This window comes from Paramormyrops kingsleyae, chromosome 24 (assembly GCF_048594095.1).
Source record: "Paramormyrops kingsleyae isolate MSU_618 chromosome 24, PKINGS_0.4, whole genome shotgun sequence".
Lineage (NCBI taxonomy): Eukaryota > Metazoa > Chordata > Actinopteri > Osteoglossiformes > Mormyridae > Paramormyrops > Paramormyrops kingsleyae.
The window spans coordinates 7624966-7646832 of NC_132820.1; the positions used below are offsets into that span (position 1 = coordinate 7624966).

A 21867-nucleotide genomic window follows, 5' to 3' on the forward strand; every position below is an offset into this window, starting at 1 on the left:
TGAGACCAGCAATAGCACATGTTGGGTCTTTGTAACATGTGGTGTGCCTCACTACCACGCTCCACCAATCAGGGGCCAGGGTAAGTTATTTATTATCTTTTATTTATTGTCTGCAATGGATGGCACAATAACCCAATTTTCTCTAGGTTGCAAACCCCAAGCACCTATTTTCAGCTTTTTTTTCTCAATAAAAACAGTACGGTAACACTATACTTCAGGCACAAATAATGTAGTGGTACATTCTCAATTAATGTAGCAATTAACCAATGTAGCAATTAACCACAAAGTGTTAGCTACGTACTGATCTCATGTGCGAGCATGATTAATTTATCATGGAGCTTCATTTATGTCATGCAGCACTCATGGAAGTTGTACTTACACAAAAATGCCCTGAAGGCAGAAGGATAAATGATTGGTTCAGGGAGATAACCAATCGGATTGTAGATTGTAAAATCCGATTGGTTATCTCTCCGAACCAATCATTTATCCTTCTGCCCTCAGAACATTTTTGCGTAAGTAAAACTCCCATGAGCTCATGCAGATACTATTTTTGTTCATGATGAGTATTTATATGTAAAATGCTATGAATCCACCTCCAACACAGTCACTCCTGCCCCATGAACAGAAAGTAAAATAATGGCTACTGACATGGACCAAAACATTACCTCACTTTTCAGCAGGGACTGTCCTATAGAGGTGAGGTTAGCTCAGTGGTTTAGGGCTTTCTTCCTCCGTCCTGAAGGTGTTGTGTTCAAATCTTAGGACTAGCAGAATAATCAAATCAGTGTTGAGTCCTTTGGGGCAATTGGCCTCGCTTAACTGCTCCAGGCATGTTGGCTGGACTTCGTGCATCGCCTCGGACAAAGGTGTCTGCTAAATATGCAAATGTGTCGTCAAGCAACAGTTTAATAAACGACGAGGCTTTGGTGAGAACCTTTCGGCTCAGCAAATAAAGGCATCTGCAGGCCACAGTGATTCCACGAGAGGAGCACATCTGTTGCCCTCTGCCTCGCTGAGGGACTGAGGCGGAAAGTAAGCTGCTGGCTCACAACTGGGCTGGGAATGTTAATCAGAGCTCAAGTGTCAGTGCTGGAAGGCTCCCCAGTGCTGAGAGGGTTAGGTGTGGCTCCCAAACACAAACTAGCCTGTGCAGAACATGAGAAGAGAGGGAATTCAGCTCGCGTGGACCACAAAACCAGCTGTCAGTGGCAATAAATAGAAACGTAAGACTTAACATGTGATTAATTCGTCTTCATGCATATCCCTAGTACAACATCAGCGCAGGTTATTGAAAACGGAGTCGGTGAAATACGGTAAGGGCAGCGCGCGAAGGTATCCCTCTGGAACCGCACAAGTGTGTCAGCAAGAGATAATGCAGAAATATCTGCACATACAGCAGAGCCAGCAGGGAGTTCTTATGCCAGAAATGATTATGGTCTCGGAAAGAGCTCCGTGCTCCAAGAGTGTCAAAAAAAGTAATCATAATCCAAACACCAGAGTTTTCAAAAGCGAAGAAAGTCAGAGGGCAGCCAGAGTACAGTTACCGTAAAATACATAATACATCAGCGTCATCATGCATCATTTATGATGTCACGTGTGAAAATTGATTGTAATTCTGTTTTTAATGCTAACACGCCTGAAAAGGATCTCTGATATTCTGTTTGAAAAATTGATGTCTTTTTGTATCTGTTTGAGTGACAGGGCATATTTATTCCGAGTTCGGTGTGGAATTTAGAAACGAAACGTGTCGAATGTAAAACCACGCTCGTCAAGCAAAACTGCCAAGATAACGGCAGCTATCAGGCGTATTAGGAACCAGGAAGACACCTATTCCAACAGCATGTTAAACAAAAGGCAGAGCACAGCATTCGAGTGTCACATTGTGCACCTTCCCTCGACAAACGATAAAAGGCGGATTCCTCTGCTCTTCATGCTTTAAGGTCACGGCCTAGGAAATGCTTCCCCGTATTTTCTGATGGTCGCTTCTGCATTCTTACCAGACGCAAATTCCCCGGATCTCCAGTGTGCGCTAAAAGCAGATACATTTGATCATTTCCATTTTAACAAAGTCCGATCGCGAATACAAATACGAAGTTACAAACGTACACAAGCAGCGATGATGCATGACATAAACACTGGCAATTTAAGCCCAAGCAAAAGGCCTAGATGTTATTTGTTAAAAAAAATAATAAATGAGTAATTTCCCACAAGTCACAATTAAAACTCTGTTACATCTTTATTTGTGCGTCGCTCTGGGTAAAAGCGTCTCTAAAATAGGCCTAAATTAAGGTAAACGAAAATCTATGTAAAAAAAAATAAACGAAATGAAGCGTTCATTCACAACTAATTTCAGTGTCATATTGTCTCATTACAACAGGACTTAATTGTAATTAATTTTAAGGTGCATCTTAAATCTAATAAAAAACATACATTCAAAGGCATAACTCAGAAAGTGAACACCATTGAAACAAAATTTTTACAAGTGGGCTCCTTTATCTTTAAGGAAAGGCTATTTCTCAACCATGTTTTTAAAAAGCGAGAGTCAGCGTTTAGTCATGAAAGGTGGGACCTGCGCAGCGTGAGATCTGCCGATGCGCACTTTGTCCGTGTGAGGAGATGAAGGCAGCGCCGCCTGCATTAACCGCAGCGCCATGAGCACAAGCCGCACCGGCGCCGCCGCATTCCGCGGCCGAGCGCCCCGCCGATAACGATCGTAGACAGCAATCTGACACCGGCGGCTTCACGCATCTTCAAACCCCCGCACCTACTGAATATGGATGCTTGGTGCATTATAACGTAACCCTAACCCCACTTCGGAAGAACGGTGAATACGTTTTTAAAAGCCTTGGGTCTGCTTTCATCAGTTTGCTTTTTATCGAAGAAACTGTTTTTTTTTTCCAGCGAACACTTTTTATTACAGAAATATTACAACGTTTTACCCAAAATCGTTCTCATCGATTATCTTAATCTATACATCTTCGCAGGTCATACAATCCCTATTCATGTCTTACACGATGAAGTTGCGGATATTTTCCAACATGAATTTCCACAGAAACTGCAGTTTTATGTTCCTCCTCTTTTGCAGAAGTCCATTATAGACAATGATACATGAGACACATTTTAGACCAGTGGTATTGATGTAATCGATGGTTTTCCAGTGTTTTTCGGCCATGGAAACGGGTGGCCAGTTGGAGACAACAGGTTTTTCCAGCCTAGTGAAAAGCACCCTGGATCCCAGTTCTTGTAATGCCATTAACTCCAGTTCATTTTCATATATTATATCAATATTTGCGTAAAAGTTTCATTTCCCTAATCACCAGCAGAAAGTTAAAAAAGACATAGATCCCACAATGCATTGCGGGGGATCGGGTTTTCCTTGACCGTCCCACAGACTTGTGATTTCATCCATCTGATGCCCATTGGACGGCGTTGATGACGTCACTTTAATGCTGTTCTTGGAGGAGCATTTGAAGAAAAACACAGCGTTCGAAAACTGATCGTCATATAATAGCCTAGCAGGACCCTAATCACCCCATTTTTTTTTATCAAAGTGGCAGCGTATTCATTAAACAGACGAGAGTCAGGGAGATCTTCCAAACCAAACAGCTACTTTCCAATTCACAGGGGATTCGCAGGCCCCAACAGCCAGTTCATCAGTCTAAAAATTCACAGCTAATTTTTATTATAGCACTATTATATCCATCCAGTATAGAGTCACAGTGAGGCTGTGCCAAGGTGCACGGGGCAGAAGGCGGAGGGCAGCCAAAGCCCCCCAGAGGATTATAGGACTAACATGAGTGATTACTGATAACCAAAGGATAGCAGGGATAATAGAAATCCAGATGACTGCATACGACTTATTTTCACAGCATATAGGTAAGATGCACCTTGTTTAGAAAAGACTAAGAATTATTTAGCGAAGTAATGGCAATGACTAAAATGCAATCTGTAACAGTCCTGTTCTTATGGCATAAGCGAGGAAGCTGATCTTCTTGATGGACAGCAGCAGGAAAATTCTAGAAACGACGGCTCTGTGTTGGAGATTAGTAAAAAAAAAAGGATGGGGGGGGATTGGGCTCAGGTGAAAATCTCATGGAGCCCCCCGTGTAGACAGGATCCGTTGAGGCTGTTCATGTCGTGCTTGTCCATGATCTGCAGCACATCGTCCAAGATGGAGGGCCCCAGGTCCAGGTGTAGAGAGAGCAGGGATCCGGCGTGGGAGAGGTACGGCTGCTCTTCCATCGTGTCCTCCATGCAAGATTCCCGGAGCAAGCAGCGGTCCTCACTGGGGAGCCCAGGAGGGCTGTCCGGAGATGGCTCGGTGAAGCGGTGGGTGACCATCGGCGGAGACGACAGCCTCCTGTCGTCGAGGTGCAGCCGGGGTGGTTTAGGGGGCGGGGCCTGAGGCTGGATGTGGGCGTGGTCAGCGTTGGGGGTTGGCAGCGTCAGGGCCCGGGCAGCCTCCATGATGGGCAGAGAGAGGGCGTTCTTCAGCAGCGGCGAGCTCCTGCCGGACAGCGGGTGGCCGCAGATGCTGGCCGGGCGGCCGGGTGAGGCGGAACGTTCCTGAGTGTCGGGGTCCCGCCTTCCGGGGAGCAGGTGGAATTTCCCTTGCAGGAAGGAGAGGTCGCCGAACACGTCGTCCTCGCCGCCGCCGCTGCCGATGTGGATGGTGTGCCGGAAATCCCCCAGCGGGGGGCTGATCATGTCCGATGACAGGATGTCACGAAGTTTCTCCTTCTTCCCCTTGCGGCTCCCCCGCTTCAGGTAGATGGGGGCCTTGCTGGACATGGCTGCCCTCTTCCCGGGACCACAGGACTTTGAGGTATCCTCCAGGAAAGGGAGACCCAGGAGGCTGTGGGAGGGGGGACCGCTCCCACGTACGGAGGGGGGCGCCCCTTTAGTTTAGTCTGCAATCCAGGTCACCTTCTTCCCCTGCTGGATAACAGCCCGGAGGCTACGAATGCAGGTCAGGGGGCAGAAGGGTAAATAGCTTTTTTTTTCCAGATGGAAATTGAGCCTTTAGAGGGAAAAAAAATCCACAAAGCTTGATGCAGATGGGTTCAAAACTCCCGAGCCTCGGAGGACGTCTTCGAGGGAGTGCCGATCTGAATGACCTGTGATGTCATCGACGGGGGGGAAGCGGCGATGCGGTCAGCTGATGGCTCCGCCCGGTGCCCGTCCCATCCACCTGCAAATTGCACACCCTAACGAAAAACAAAAGTGGAAGAAAATCAAAGCTCATTTCTGATCAGGCGAATCCCAGCGGTCAGCCGGATATAAGGAAAGCCACGAACGCTTGTAGTCTGTCTTAAAAAACGTAGTTTAATGTAACACAGGTCTGAAGTGATTCTGACGGTTTAGTCACAGCTTACACTGAATTCTTAATGACCAGTCTGACCAGCAGGCCAGTGTCTCCTCTCAGTTTCTCTCAGTTCTGGAGAAAAAACACCACTAAGGCAGCACTTGCAGCCTTTTCTCTCAGCTTTTAAATGGCAGATTTCTTATCTCTCCCTAAAAACTGCACCCCGACCTCCATGTCTGCCTGGAACTATTATTCTACCAGTTTCCTCATGACAGACCGAGTCACCATGTGTGTGTGTGTGTGTGGCTTCATCATCTCTCCATAAATCACCAGGCAAAACAGCATCGCCCCGCACTGTGAACATACAAAAACGCCGACAATAGAATTGAGTGAAGATATATAAACATCCATGCATGTCTGAGACACTTTGGACACACGCAGGGTTAATTATAAATCAATCTGAGGAGTGCTGTTCACTTTAAAATAAACACAATAAAGAATATAAATCTCGTTGCTCGGGGTTATGCATATAGACCAGCCACTGCAGACTGGAAAAAAAAACACCTTTCTGTGTCTGGTAGTCTGTATATGGTTCACTGTGCACATGGTTCATTTATACATGAAGAAAATGAACACGAATGCTTTAGGAAGGATAAATATGAATCCAGTAATGATAATTAAGGAGGAGACGAGGACACCAGCACAAACAGGAGACTGGGAGCGGAGGGCACTGGAAAACGAGCCAGCATCACCATCCGATCGGCCGCGTCCTAATGGAAATCCATGCTGCTTACTGGGCTCCCAGTGGAATATCAGGATTCCCTTCCAGCACCAGGATGGGGCGTAACTTAGAGGAAGAAGAGCCTCCCACTCGCGGATCCCGGGCTAAAGTTCCCAGAGCCGGCGGGAGCTTTGAGTCACAGGAAAGGGGCTTCCTTTGTCAGACTCTTCCTGCTACGCCCTCGTACCGAGAGCCAACACCAGAGACCAGAAACAAGCGATCAGACGCCGCACGCGGACCTCAAGCGCTCAAGCTCCTTAAGGGCTGTTTTTCAGATGCTGTATTATGTCTGCCAGCAAGAAGCCTAGTGTTTACGAAAGCAGACAATGACAAAAATAGTTTATATAACTCAACAAATACAGCATTGTGCTAACAATACAGTGGTTGTAGGTTCAGATCCCATGAAATACACAAAGATTGAAACCCTTCCCTCTACTGTGAGTCAGTTTGGATAAAAGCTTGAGATAGATGGGGATAGTTCAGATCCAGGAAGTAAAAATCCAGACCAAGATTTTGTTTTAACCAACCAGCAGAGTACTCTGTGACTGTACCTCTTTGCACTCCAGCTGGTTGGTTGAAACAAAATCTTGGTCTGGACTTTTTTTTCTGGACCTGAACTATCCACCTCTGGATAAATGAATGTAAAAAAAATCCATCCACTCAAATAATTCCAATAATGATATTATACTGTGTGTGTGTGTGTGGTATTATAATAATAATAGGAGGTTAGGAGGCTGTGTCTGTGATCGAAAAGGTCACCAGTTCAAATTCCAGAGTCGGCAGACTTATTTCACCGTTGGGCCCCTGAGCGAGGCCCTTAACCCCTATTTGTTCCAGAGGCTGGCTGACACGGCGTGCTCAACTGTACGTTGTTTTAGATAAAAGCTTCTGCTAAACAACGAAACAGTAACTGTAATGTTAATTATAATAATAATCACAGAACACTGTACATGTATGGGTCTTGACAAGTCTCTCTCATCTTCCCAGGCACACACAGTATTGAGCAATACGCAGCTTGTTCTCAGTGGTTACATTGTACCTCTGGGCTGTTTTTTCAAACGCGTTTTTTGTCTCATTTGTTTTTTCCACGGCCTAGAGCTCGCGCTCATCCCCGAGTCGTGTTCAGGCAGGAGTTCCGACGGCCCGAAGGCAAAATGGCACACGTTCCACAGAGGCAGGATTCCCATCCTGATTCCAGCGTCTAAAATTGTCCTAAGCAGTTTCCATCGAGATGACTCGGATGTGAAAGCATAGTCTGAAGCCATCGGTCTCTGTCAGGTCTGTGCTTTAAACAACGCCGGGTATGTGGTCCAGACAATATGGCAAAAGAGACTTTTCAGAAGCCTTTAGATTACTTGATGTTGTAAATTACCTGAATAAAAGTACTTACTATCTGGAAAAGAACACAACATAATTAGCCACACAGGGGGCGTAACTCCAGTGTGCATCAAGGACCAGTACAAGGTCACCAACTTATTTGTAGGAATGTGATGATATATTTAGTTACTAATGGTAGTTTTGAGCCGGCGGCTGTCTTAGACACCATGAAGCACCAGCGGGGGGTCCTAAGGGATGACAGGCGCCCGTCGCCGCTACATAGTGCATGACACACGCCTCCAGCGGAGCCAGCACCAAAGAACAGCCCGTTCCGACTCTCTCCCACTTGGACAGGAAGGCGTTAGGAACGCCACAGCCTGCCTGGCATGGGAAACGTGGGAAGGGCAGGAAACAGGATGGCGCAACGTGCCGGGATCAGCGAAGTCGCATGCTAAATCCATCACCTGGAGGAACCTCACGCAAACATGGAGTATATGTCAAATTCATACTCAGGTAGTGGTGGGCAGGAGTCGATTACACAACCTGCCAGTGTGAGGCGACATCTGAACTTAATTAAATAAAGTAAAAGTCTCTTTATAAACACACACCCTACGTGTAATGTTTTGTTTTCATCTGGAGTGGGCGTGAATTCCTTCTAGTCTTACAAACAGAGCATTTTATTCTGAATGATTACCCATTATAAACCGGCGAACATAAACTGATATAAACCTACACAGCATTAGTGGACACCTAGAGAAAATACGTGATTTGAATCATGCGTGTTTAAAAATAACACAACTTAAAGCTACGGCAAAATCACACAAAATACTTTAAACCAAGCAACCATCAAGGCTACATGAACGAGCAACGATTTTTTTCCCCAATAAGTGTCGATTCGCGAAATACAGGTATAACAAGTATTACATGGTTTCATATTAGCAGAGACGTGTCATTACAGGAGCTCTACAACTGATATCATCTGAATGACATGTTGCTGCATCGCAACTTAATGCCGTGCGCGTCTTCATTGGCAAGTGGGCGGGGTGGGCACAAAAGCGGGGCTGCTCACAGTTAATTGTCCCACGCTTGGGGGGGGGGGTCATCTTTTACATAAGTCCAAGCACAGACTGTACGCTCTCAGCACGTTTTTTTCCCGGATTAAAACGCGAATTCTCACAATGAACAGTGTTTGGGGTCTTAAGAGGATCATTGTTTGAAGTACACATACTTTAGCCTGCAAGCGAGCGCTTTCTGAACAATGATCTTACTGTAGCTATTGAAACTACACTGTCAAGCTCCGTTAAAGTGTAACGCGGCCGTCTGTAGTTCAGGCTGCCCCGCAATTCAAATGTGTTCTGGGAAATTCCTTCAGTGAATATGCATAAGGTCTCAAAAGTATATAATACCGGCCATGTACGCTGTTACTATAATGACATTTAAGTCGTACGTAGAGGTCTCAGTATTACTTATTATCATACTGCTATTGTAATGCATTATTCAATAAGTTGGTGCAATAGAATTTAAAACAGTCTAATTAACATTTCAGCTGCAACATGTTCATATATCGGTTTTGCACCTATTTCCAACCAGCTAAAATATAGATAACTAAGATACGGTTAGGAAATAGCTTAACGTCACAACGCAGGTCATTGGTAAGATGCATTTACTGTAATCGGAAAAGAAGTAAAACTATCATTAATACGTTCGTGTTAGTTGTAACACGGACTAGTTAGTTCTACGATCTAACGCCCAGTGACATCAACTTCATTTACCAGAATCCAGAGCTGATAATATGGTTGGTATGAGTAAAAGATGCTTAAATGCACGCCCATAATGTCAACTCGTTAAAATTTTATTATAAATTTCCTCGATGTCTTGTAACGTTGCTGCAGGTTAGAGTTCAACCGAAACATGAACATCTTAATAAATGAAAAATCATTATCCTGTATTTTCTCACAATTATTAAAGCCGTGCATATACCGATATAGTACGATCTCTGTGATATTTTTATTCCAAATTATTTTCATTTCCAGGACAGTGTTGCATTTTTTCATACCTGGTAAAAAATAATATAACACAATCCTCAATATAAGATCCCGAAAGAATCACGGATTACTGATAGATACGCCCCAAAACTGCCAGTTCAGGGGAAAATAATTCACCCCCTTCCGCATCCTCCTCTCCCCTTCATTCACTTACTGCAGGTAAGTTAGATATACGGACGGGGGATTAAAAATCAAAATCAAAGATCCGAAATTACCTCTGACCATTCAGGCGTCCGAAGCCGTACTTGTATCTTAACGCATTTGAAACGGGGATTAAAATGCCATTTTCTCATCTGGGAAGCTGGGGTAAAATATCCTTTTCAGTGGACAGCCCGACACCGATAACACGATCCGCACTGCCTGGGTGTCCCCGGCTTCCGCAGCACCAGAGTAGCCGTCGCTGGGCGCCGTGGGAACTGCTGCTTCGCCGGAGCCCGGAGCCGTGTTGCGACAATCGTGCGATCCGGCCACAGTCTCGCTTTCACCGAGTCTCACGTTGTAGGCAAATGCAGACACTTTAGTGGCGGCAGCCCGGAAATCACGGCACTGGATCCCCCCCCCCCCGCAAACGCGCGTTACTTTGAGATGCTGTGCAGAACGTCACGGCATGCAGACACGTTTCGACCTTTTGCCTGCACTTCCAAGGAATGTTCCGCGCCCTGCAATTACGAAACAAGCATTTATCAGCAATGGATGGGTGGAAGGATGCAAGTCCTACCAACATTCCAAAATCGTTTCCAGCCGTAATAAAAGTCCTTATTTCTTGTCGGGTTTTCAGTCCCACATGACTTGCAGCAGGAATAGTAAGACGCGCCCGTTAGCGTGGGCTTGTCATCAAACCCCGCATATTTACCGATACAGGGAATCGAATTCAACTGCAGCCTTTGAATCGACTGTAATGTTCTTTCAGTTTTAGCTTTAATACGTCTGCTACATGTGCACGAAAACAAATAAGATGTTTTACTGCATGCAGCCAAGGTTAAAAATATTTCACATCTGTGCGGTGGTGGATTTGGTGGGCTCGGATCAGGAAAGTGTTAAATTCAGATGTAGTAAGCTGATCTGCTGTATCGGAATATAGAAGAAGCGGTAGACTTGTATTTCTTACTAGAGACTCCCGCTGCTTTGACCGGCCTATTTAAGAAATGGATCAAGTTATGTAAGCTCCTAAAATAAAGTTCCACTTCCTTTCTCTGTTTCTCACATACACGGACAGGAGCACGAGCACAATAGTCGCCCACAAAACATCCTGTGTATTCCAGCAACGAGTTCTTTCCCAATTAACAACTAAAGCAAACTGTAAGATAGCATTTGGTTAGCAAACTGGAGATCAATCGAACTATAGACCCAACAGGACCTTTGAAACTCCCCTAAATCGCAAATGAGACCTGCCGAGATTTCACCGGTGATTAGTTTAGGGAAATTACGTGTGATCATTGTAGGAATAACAATGGGCGTCTTGATTCGAAACTGGCTCGCGGAAAGTAAATTATAATCCAATCACCACACGGAACTTTTTCTCTGCATGTTTTTTGCAAACCACATTTATGTCAAAATTTTGGTGCCATAAATGTCATAACAAAACCATTGGAAAATATTTTGAAATCAGTTTGGCAATTTTGTAATAGAACGCCATTAGGCACATCGCCTCATAATTTATGTATAATACGGAGATTTTTAACCATCTGCTGGCTGCATATTTAGAATTACTGCGCAGAAATTAGACAGGACATATCTGATGACACGTAACGAATGTCTTCGGGGGGTAACGTCACTTGGAATATGTTCCTTTTAGAATCAGTTCCTACCATACGTTTATAATTTGACCCATGCGTAATGCATGTCAATTCGCCATAAGTACGTACAGTTTCTTAATAGGCCTACTCAGTAGAGGGAAGAAGGATCATCCTGGTCCGGAAAATATTAAGAAAACTAACAACCGATAGCCAGCGCGAGGCGCCTTCTTTCAGGAAGAGGCACTTTCGCGAAAGTGTGAGTGTGAAACGAAGCTGACGGTGGAATTACACAGCTTCCCACAGAGCTGTGATCCCGTCATCTGTCTCCCCTGATGGCATCCTGCCACCGGCCAAGATGTCACCCTTTCGTATCTCAACCTGTTTGTTGAGTTACTGCGTTCAGGACACTCTTGTGTTTGCTCTGTGGTTGAACCAACAAGAGGTAAGATTAAATACAATTAATTCCAAAGCCTAATCTAAACAGTGGCTTTTTTCTAAAGGAAATACATTTGCCGAAGTCACCAGTAACTCATTAACTTTATTAGCAAACCGGTTTCAACGTCCTTGACAATAAATTATTGAATATTGGAAGCTGAGAGAAATGAACTTGCACACAAGAAATCATGCAATCTAGGCAAATATGTAAACCAGAGTGATTTCTTTGGCAAGATTCAATAAACTTGGATGAAAATATCTTGCTGTATAAATGAGCAATTTACATAAACCAGATCTAGCGTGTGGCTCCGGAAGTCGGGCTGCTGTGTCCAGGACTAGAAGGTTGCTGGTTCAAATCCCAGGATTAGCAAAGTGATTGTAGGGTTGTACCTTAGAGCAAGGCCCTTAACCTCAAACTGCACCAGTGACTGTTTGTCCCTGCCTCTTCAAAATTGGACAAAAGTATCTATATAAAATGTAAAACTGTGAGTAGGGCTGAACTGAAAATTCAAGGTACCTGGGTAGGAAAACAGACAAGACACTTACTGAAATATCTGCCTTTTCTTGTACATTTCTTTCCCATCTCCTGTTGTTGATCCTTGCAGGTTATGAAAAGCACAAACACATGCAGCCGTGGAAAAAATTAAGAGACCACTGTATATTTTTAAACAAATCTGCATTTGTTAATCCTGGTTTAATCCTGGCTCTGTTGGCAGAAGGCTACGTTGGACAGCAGGATACAAGAACAAGGTGAAGCAGGAGACACTGGGAACGAGCAGAAACCAGTCAGGTAGGGGGCAGAAGTGACCTTCTAATGACAGAGATGAGTGTTGAGTTACCCAACAGTTTCTCATGAATCGTATAGGATGACATTAAATGACCTTCGAAAGGAATGGGAAACATTGAGTGCAGGTGTGAAGTGCACTGCTAGGACAGTTCATATCAGGCTCCTAGAAGCAGGACTGAAGTCCCATAAGGCAAGGAAGACGCCCTTCAGTAATGAGAAACAGGGAAGAAACAGGTTGCAGTTTGCAATATATATATTATTCACAGACGCACACCCATAAATTGAGAAATGAGTGTAACAAAAAAATGTGGTTTGGTCTCTTAATTCTTTCCACGGCTGCATATCAGGAATGGCCAAACAATGCCGCAAGGCCGGGGAGATCGAATCTTGGCTCAGCCTCAACTTAAACAGGAATCTACCAGCACAGGCAAATTAGACAGCTGCCTAAGGCCCCGATTAACACATGGGAGCCCAGACAAATGAAGAAAAAAACTACATTCATATATCATTTATAAATAAAAATAATCACACACAATTAAAAATAATTACAAAAATAAAACCATATACGTGAAGTTAAAATATTTATGTGCAGGCAGAAACATGGCCAGCACTAACTAATGCCAGAACAGGCAGTTGCTGAGGGCACCCGAATGACCTGCATTGCACAGGAAGTGAAATGACCGTCAGTTTTCTTGGTAAAGCTTTGCCTACGGCCCCTTGGAAGGTTGAGCCAGCGCTGTGTACCAGGCTCTTCAGTTCCTCTGAGGGCTACAGCAGGAGCACACAACCGTAACAGTTTGAGAGACACCAGGATGGTGGAGCTGCAAGTGGTTTAGATACCCGACGGGGACGGGGTCAGGCTGTCGGCCTGAGTACATGTTACTATGTAAAAAGCATGACCCTGGTCTACACCAGTGGTCACCAATCCTGCTCCTGGAGATCTACCACCCTGCAGAGCTTAGGCGTAGCCCTAATTAAACACACCTGATACAGATGATCAGGCCCTTCAGTAGATCTCCAGGAGCAAGGGTTGGTGACCACTGGTCTACATGAATAGCCTCCTTATCCCGAATCCCATCCAAGGCTCTTCGTGGGATTGGCTCCAGGCTAAGAGGTTATGGAAGCTGGATGGAGGTGTTCCAGAGCCGGATCCTGCGTGAATCACACCGAGCAGGAAAAGCTCAGGGGGGCTCCTGCCTTGAGGGGGCCACAGCGTCCGGCTGGGACGCCAAGGCTCTTGTTTTGTGCGTTTTCCTGATTGTGTCTTCCGTCCCAGCTCTAAATAAACCGCAGATGTTGTGGCCTGGTTAATGATCTGAAGCCCAAGGCTGTTGCAAACAGAGTATAAAAGTGGCACGCAACTAAACGCCAAGAATAAATCTCGCTACATGCATAGCAGAGGGGCGGGCGAAAAAATAAATAAATAAATAAAATACCAGCGTTTACCAGATGGCCAGTGATAGCAGGACTGCTTCAGCCTTATAATGTTGCATCAGACATATGCATACGCTTGACCTGGTCCTTGAAATATACCCACGTGGCTCTTCACAAATGTTTATATAGGTGTTCTGGTTCTGGTGGGACCACCCACTGTAGCCTGAGGGTGTCACCGACGGAAGTGGCCACCAGACTTGATATATTTCTCCAGCAGTCCCATCATCGTGGTCCTGTGGATCCCCGTTGGTCACAGACGACTGCCTTGGCTTGTGCTCTCCTGTTACCTGTCCCCCGAGAGGCTTCCGAGTCCTTTTAGCGGCTATTCGCGCACACAGATGCAGACTCCCTCTCCGTATCTGATGGATACTGTTGCCAGAAGGAAACGATGGATGCAGATGGTGACACGAGGTGACCTTTTCACACGGGCCGCCCCACATATGGCCGGCAGCAGGGCAGCGGCCAACGTTTTCTCGTCCAATCGGAGGCCTGAAAAGGATGAGAAGCTGTAACCAAAGAACATGTCTGCCTGAAAGCTGGCACTACCTCCATCCTTAACCACTGCACGTCTACTGAAAACTTTAGCCCATTACAGAAACCAAAATTAAAAAAAAAAAAAAAAATCTCTAACAGGAAATTTCACGGCTTCCTTCCTCATGATTAGTTTCTTTTTCCTCAGTTTGAATTTTAGTAACTCCTGTTGTAACCCTTCGCAATCTAATCTTTAGCAGAGCCGGAACTCTCCCTGGATTTTGTAGTCATTTTGTAGAATTCTGAAACGTCGCCTCGGAGATGTGACGCTCCTCCAGAAGCAGCTGTAGGAGGTGCCAGGCGCCCAGCGATTTTACGGACCCAGAGAAGTGAAAGGCCGCTCTCTCGGGTAACTGGAAAACCGACAAGCGTTGTCATGATTTACGAGAGACGCACATGTTTACCATTCTTCCACCGAAGGCTCTGCCCTTTCAAGCTCACTGCAGAATTCGGGAAATGCGAATTGTTAGAGGGCAGCACCACATATTTTTCCATTATTTACAAAACCGAAGTTCAACGCCGCCACTACTTAACCCTGCGGTAGAGTGGTAGCTTTATGATAGTTAATTAGTCAGAAAGGCAATGCCTTGCAGCTTCCAGCACCATTATGTATTATTCAAGAGCTCATTGTTCTCCTCTGTAAAGCAGGAGCTACAGGGCAGGCTTGCCCTGGGCGCCTGGCTAACATCACACACACTGTTAAAGTGCATTTCGGGAAATAAAGATCCAAAGCGACATATGGTTTGCACTGATATTGATAGTCGTTAGCTATTGATGAGAAGTTGGTTCTTGTGACTTTCAGAGGCGTTTTCAGAGGAATGGCCACTTCTCAAACTTCAGAAATGTGGCTCCAGAAAATTAAAAAAAAAAAAAAATCGTCATTAACTAGTGGGCGGGGGCGGACTGACTTCTCTGGGGGCCCTAGGCTAACCTGGGTAGGGGGTCTCCTAAGTGGGACATTTGAGCTTTTTTTGGAGCTGAAAGAGAAACGAGGGGGAATTGAAAACAGCATGCCTTATGGATTATCAATAATATGCTAATCAAAGGATGGGGTGACAGCGGTAAGGCTTACTGACCAGGGTGGGGGGGAGAGTGCTGCCGGGAAAATTTGCAGATCGGGGGGTGGGGGGGTATCGCACAGGTCGATCGATCAGCCAAATTCATGATATTATATTATTAAAGATTACAATGTCTTAGAAAATACAGTTACGATAAACACCCCCCCCCCCCCCCCCCAGAATGCGGGGCCCAGGGTTGCTCCCCCGCCCCAAATTCCACCCCTGTTGGATGGATTTGAAACGAGACAAAAAAAATGTTCGCACACAGCTTAAAAAACACGGCAATTTTCATTTAGATTTTTTGTCTTTTTTTTCCTTTTAAACCAAGTTTTATTTTATTTTTTAGTTTTATTTTTTTGTATTTGATATAGATACACAATTCAACAAACAGTCTTTTTATTTATGTCTTTTTGAATCTGTGACGATAATGCCCCACAGCACACTGACACCATGTGGCAGAATTCTGGCATTGCGGGTACATACCTGAAAATGGACAGCGGTGAAGAAGTGGAGTAGGAACAGCAGTAGTAACGACAACAATAATAATAATAATAATAATAATCATTATAATAACCATAATCGTAATAGTGGCACTGATGCACTGAAATCGACGAGTCACAAAAAATGGAAATGGAAAACTTAAAATAAATATGGCAGTTTGGGGGGCTGGGGGGGCGTTCACCGGTCTTTTCAATGCAGCAGAGCTAATTACCAGATGCAACCTCCTTCCCCCCCAGAGAAACTATCCCAAGTGAAGGATGCTACTTTGTCCGTTATATACTTATTTTTGGTATCCTATTTGAGTATTATTGTTGTGCAATAAACTTTAAATTGACATCGTCAAAGATTAAAGACTTCGCCACTTATGTGAGTAAGTAAAATAAATAATCTGACTGCCACCGCCGCTCTCTGCCCGTGTTCTCGCGTCGGCGTGCGTGCGGAAAGCGCAGTGCCCTCCACCTCGCGCTGATCACATGGCTATCCCTGCCTCGGTTACCTAGGAGACGTGATGCGGGGAAAAAAAAAACACTTGATAACATCCGGCACACGACGAACCGGAGTTACTTTGTTGTGTCCATCTGAGTGGATGTGTCCTTTTATTCGTGGACCAGACGTCCCTATCTCCTTCTGTCACGTGACCGTGGACATTCCTCCTTGACTCCTTTAAGCTTCCAATCCTGGGATGACCACTGTTCAGTTGGTAAACCGTGTATATACTTAATGGAATCATTGTGTAATACCCTTTTAAAATTAATGACACAGTAGTTATGCATTAGTGGGCTAAGGTCATTCTGAAGGACCTCGTCACCTTTCTGCAGCAGACTGAACAGGAAGCCCTGGTGTTTTTCTACACTTGAGGTGTCCGGTGTAGGGTCAGCAGGGAGAGTATTCCAACTGAAACCCAGAGATGACCTGTAAATAATGGGGGGGGGGTCCACCCTCACCAGTGTTGCTCTACTGGGCAGGTCGTAAGCTGGGTCATGGCAGAAGATCTCTGAATTGCTCGTGCCACATGCCTAGTATAGAACATTCCATGTGGGATGATGCCAGAGAAGGGATAGAGCGTATCTAGCATCACTGCTAAGGGTCACCATGGTCCCATCGACTGCTGTTCTGGGATTAACTGGTCCCCTGGTACTGGGGCTGCTGGTTCTGCGGTATCCTCACACGCTGCCCGCAAGCCCTGGTTTAGCTAAGATGGCCGTCATGGGGAGAGAGAGAGAGAGAGACGACAGGGAAAAAACTGGCAGGTTTAAAGATGACGGCTGCCGTCAGAGGGTAGAGACCATGGCTAGACTTCCAAGGTTTAAGAGGACAGTCGTCGCTCCCAAAACAAGGACCAACCCCTGGAAAAAAAGTGGAGATCTTCAGACCATAGATGCAGGCAGTGACCATCCCATTTTGAGGGAAGAAAGTCAGTCCGGTCATATGCAGCATTAACGGAAAATCCACTGATGTTCACTTGTTGGTCCAAACACGTGTGCTTCTCAACATGTGTCATGGGCAAAATCTTCCCTGTTTCACGTAGGAAACGGTATCTATGATCTACTTTCATTAAAAAAATAGAACTGAGAGAATGCCTCTAACACAGGAAATCCAAAGTGGAATCTAGCAATTTTATTTTATTTATTTATTTTGATTGGATGTCATCCAGTGCTCAACTTCCCTTACTCCACCTGCTGGTCACTTTCAGGAACTACAACCTCTGCCTCAGCCTCCGTTCACCACGTTTTGGCCTCGAGTCAGCACCCTAAAATAACAGCCAGTGTCCTTTACTTGAGAGAATATACACGCACCATAAAATAATCAGGCGGGTTAGCATTAAATGAAGAGCAGCATGCCCTACGTATACAAACCTTCCGGAAACAGCCATATCCACCCAAGCCTCGTTTTTTTCCTATTTATTGAATAGCAGGGGACTGAACTTATAAACCAGAAAATGGGCCTAAGTGCATAAACTGCACATATACAACTCAAAGTCTATATACTCTATTCCCAAAATACAACTTCAAAAAAAGCAAAAAAGCGTAATCCCAAAATGAATCAAATACAGATAAATTAAAGAAAAAAAAGACAATAAAAACAACCTCTTTAAATAGATGAACCGACATTAATTCTTAAAATTACTTAAAAAACAAAACTTAACTGCCAACAGCTCTAATCTTCTTTAAAACACTTTAAAGCTGGAGATTTAAGGGAAAATAACTAACACAAGTAACATTATTTAACCACCATGGTTCTGCAAATACAGCAAATACCCCCAATATTCCTTGCTTATCTCCGCAGAATTTCTCAAAGAACCTAAACTTACATACTCTTAAATCTTTCTTTTTTTCAAATCATTTTTCAACACCAAAAAGATAAATAATAACAATAATAGTAATCATAATAATAACAATAATGATACAAAAAAAAGAATTTTTTTTTTATCTCCGTCCTTCAAGCTGTTTCTCATGAAGTGAAGTGAGAGAGGAACTTCGACACCCTTAAAAACAGCTTCAACTTACGGCTGTCGGCGATAAGCCATGTAACAGCCCTGTGGAAAAAAGCTCCCCTCATCTGCTTGCTCGTTGCTGGGGCGGACCATTCCAAATACGAAACCAATGGAGGGGGGAATGGATAAATAAGACGGACGCTAAGATGTTTCCTGACCTGATGATTTTTGGCCTTGCCATTGCTTCCCACCTGTTCCAGCCCCCCACAGCCCCTCCCATCCCACGACATCCTCTGATTTACATGTTCCAGCCGAGTCCACGAGAACCCAGGCAACGGACCTCCCCCCCACCCTGGCATCAGTTGAAATGACCCACAAGCTACCATGATGGCTTAAACAAAGGTGAACGGCACAGCTCTGTTGGAGCAGCAGAGGTGTCTCCCAGCAACCAGGGAGGCTGAGGGCCAGCGTGTTCGTCTCACTTTCCGGGTTGTCTGTGATTGGCCGTTTCCGCTTTGGGGGGGTGGAGCCTACTTCTTCTTGCCGAAGAAGCTGAACCTCTTCTCGCGGTCCTTGTCCTTGCCCTCTTTGTTGCGCATGACGACCGCGCTGCCCTCGGCAGAGGCGGGGGAAATGGGAGGCATGGTCATAGCCCGGATCATGCCCCGGGGGGAGCCCCCGGCAGGTGCTGGGATCGCGGACACGATGCAGCGGATCCAGGAGTTCATCTCAGGCTGAAAGCAGAAGGACGAGTGAAGACGCTGTGTTTGACCACAGCAGCACACAATGCAGCCGGTACGGCACATGCAGCAAAACCAACAGAACCCTTAAGGTGGCCGGAGGCAGCACGGGATTTGAGGAGCATGACCTATTACGTTTACAGAAACTCTACCCTTAAAACTGAAAATATTCACAGGCGTTTAGGGTGAGTCTCTGCCAAGCAGCTCAGTCTTACAAAGAAAGGAATTACTGGTGATGTAAGTTAATGATCGTCCGGCACCCACCTCGTCTTTCGCTTGGAAGAGATACTCCTTCCCGTCGGCTAACCTGCAGAAGGTCAGGAGAGAAACCACGGTCAGTCAGACGGCTCTCCCAGGCCTCTCTCGCTGACTTTGTCTTCCCTTCTCTCCTCATTCTTCCTTCTCCCTTCATTTCCCCTTCCTTCCCTTCAACATTCATCCCTCCTTTGCTTCAACCCTCATCCCTCCTTCCCTCTCTTCTCCTCTGATTCTTCCTTCCCTCCATTCTCCCCTCATCCCTCCATTCTCCCCTCTCCCCTCCTTCTCCCCTAATTCCTCCTTCCCTCCCTTCTCCCCCCATTTCTCCTTTGCGCTCTTCCCTCCTCATTCCTCCCACCTTCTCCCCCGTACTCACCGGAGCTTGAAGACGTGTTTCCTCTTCTTGTAGTCGTGTGCCACCTCGCAGGTGGCCTCGCCCAGGCTGACGGGCACCTCGCCATGGTAGGGGACGCCATTGGTGGCACTCTTGTTGTCCTTGTAGAAGCCCAGACTGCCCTTGCGCAGCACGCAGTACACGTTCTGCCAGGACCTGCGTGCGAACACCAGTCAGCACCAACACCTGACCACACACTGGTTCTGCTCCTCAGAACCCTAACAGTTCTCCACAGATCATCCGGAATAAGACTGGGTTATCATGCCCACCGAGAAGTAAGGATGGATGGATGGATGGAAAATTCAATTTCTTAATATTTCAGTAGAATCCTAGACACTGAAGGTGGCCGTGTACTTAAAATGAAATTGACAAAATGTGTTTCGTGGCACATAATACAGAGAGCAACTTCCATTTTAAAAGACCTGTTATCTCCTTCATTAAAATGTCTCACGCACTAGCCACAATACGTTAATTTGCCCTCTGTATGTGGATCTGCTGCATCAAAAACATTCTGCATCCTCTTGATTTTTGGCGACTTGGATCGAACAAGGTGTTGGCGGAGTTTTAAGTACGCGACAGACTGTTCTCTCCGACGTGTTCGATTTAGGTTTGTCCGGACGTCATTTTTAGTATTATATTATTGCATATCTGCCACGGAATTTCAGGCACTGAGGAGGGCAGCCCAAAAGACGCCATATGCCCTTACAATGGATGTTTCTCAATTGGCATACTTGACCGTACTTGTGTTCTTGCGTACCCGTTTGATGTCATCTTCCATTGTTGAAGACCAGTTCCAACACTAAGAACTGAAGTATGGAAGACAGTAAGAATCCCCAGATTCTTACCCCTCTCCAAATATCAAGGATATATTGCGAGACCAATTCCATGATTCACTGCACCCCAAGTTCGCTATTGGAAGGCAAGTTAGCATGACCGGTCTTGACAAAACCACAGATATGGTCTCTCTGTTCTTGGCATTGAGAAGCATCCAAGGTCCAGTTCAGTAAAGCCCAGGTTCTCCAGCATGGCTCACCTGCTGGCCGCCTTCTTGTTGTGTGACTCCATCTCCTGCTTCCGGCACAACATGCCCTCCATGGTCTCCAGGGGCGTCTGCTCAGCCGTGCTCTTCCCAGGCAATGTGGAGAAGGGGGCAGATGGGTCCAGGCGGGACGACGAGGCCAGCCCGCTGTCTCGGCCGGGGCCGTTCGCCGACTCGGACTCGGAGCCCTGGAAGGCCAGAGCACGCGGCCATCGTGATTGGAGGGAAAGAGCAGAGGGGGCGAGTCAAACGAACGGTCAGGTATCGCCTTGTCATTCGGCATCAGACTGTAAAAACATATCATCTCAGGGAAATTTCAACGTGAAGGTAACCTGACTTTCAGCTTTGTAAAGGCTCTATAACAGGGTTCTTCAACTCTGGACCTCGATTCCAAATCCAGGCCGTGTTTTCAGTTCTCCCAGGTAGTTGTTTAATAATTACTGATTCTGATTGGTCAGAGGCTTCACACCTGACAGGTAAAGGAAGGCTGGAAAACCAGCAGTGCTCGGACCTCAAGGACCGTGAGTTGAATAACCCTGCTCTATAAGTTGTTATGGAACCTAACATAGGTCAATATTAGGCAACTTGATTTGAAAGGTTATTAAATCTCTATAACAAAAAAGGACACAATAAGAATGCTGTTTCTACTTTTGGAGCCTTTACAAATGATAATAAACAGCTTCGCTGATTTATGTTTGTTACGGCCTTGCAGGAAGGTTTCTGAGAGTGGATTCCAGGTAGTCGACCATTTTTCTGCACTTTTTTGAAAAAAATCCAGGCCATGCAATGTGGTGGAAATAAATAAAACAGCATGTTTTCATAGAGATTTCTGGAAATCATAGCAAAAGAATAAAACGCCTCTAATTTGCCAGTCTGAGCTGTAACTGGTCTCACTGGTGTAAAAAAAAAAAAAAAAAAAAAAAAAAAAAAACACACCGCTCCCTCTACAGCAAGACTCCAGGACGATGTTCTGAACAGACAGCGGGAGTCGATTTTCCAGTTGCCCCCAGGGGGCTTTTCCCACAGGCCACAAAGTCTCAGATGGATCACATGACCAGGCAGACAGAGGAAC

General features: G+C 45.5%; 2 protein-coding genes and 1 long non-coding RNA gene across 10 annotated transcripts in view; 1 reads left to right on the forward strand and 2 right to left on the reverse strand.

Annotated features, from left to right (window-relative positions):
- Positions 1-2217: 2217 nt before the first annotated feature.
- On the reverse strand, positions 2218-10365 carry LOC111839557 (cdc42 effector protein 2-like). Its single transcript, XM_023803594.2, has 2 exons — positions 9664-10365; positions 2218-5207 (listed from the first exon to the last, which is right to left on the reverse strand). Exon 2 carries the CDS (start codon positions 4789-4791, stop codon positions 4078-4080), a length of 714 nt encoding a protein of 237 aa, XP_023659362.2. The 5' UTR covers positions 4792-5207; positions 9664-10365; the 3' UTR covers positions 2218-4077.
- On the forward strand, positions 3756-7985 carry LOC111839559 (uncharacterized). The gene is made up of 3 exons (XR_002837120.2): positions 3756-3876; positions 4159-4329; positions 7183-7985. It is a non-coding gene; the product is annotated as an uncharacterized lncRNA (long non-coding RNA).
- Positions 10366-17527: 7162 nt separating the features above from the next.
- The window catches only part of LOC111839545 (spectrin beta chain, non-erythrocytic 1-like), a 64586-nt gene continuing 60246 nt past the window's right edge, over positions 17528-21867 (reverse strand). For all 8 annotated transcript variants that reach the window (XM_023803554.2, XM_023803559.2, XM_023803551.2 and 5 more), the window contains 4 exons: positions 20790-20983; positions 19739-19912; positions 19369-19411; positions 17528-19098 (listed from right to left, as the gene is read on the reverse strand). In XM_023803554.2, coding sequence (XP_023659322.2) covers positions 18895-19098; positions 19369-19411; positions 19739-19912; positions 20790-20983 — 615 coding nt within the window. In that variant the 3' untranslated portion in view covers positions 17528-18894. The remainder of the gene's footprint in view (positions 19099-19368; positions 19412-19738; positions 19913-20789; positions 20984-21867) is intronic.

Excerpts from the sequence above, each read along its gene's own strand:
- LOC111839557 (XM_023803594.2), bottom strand. The coding sequence starts at position 4,791 with ATGTCCAGCAAGGCCCCCATCTACCTGAAGCGGGGGAGCCGCAAGGGG.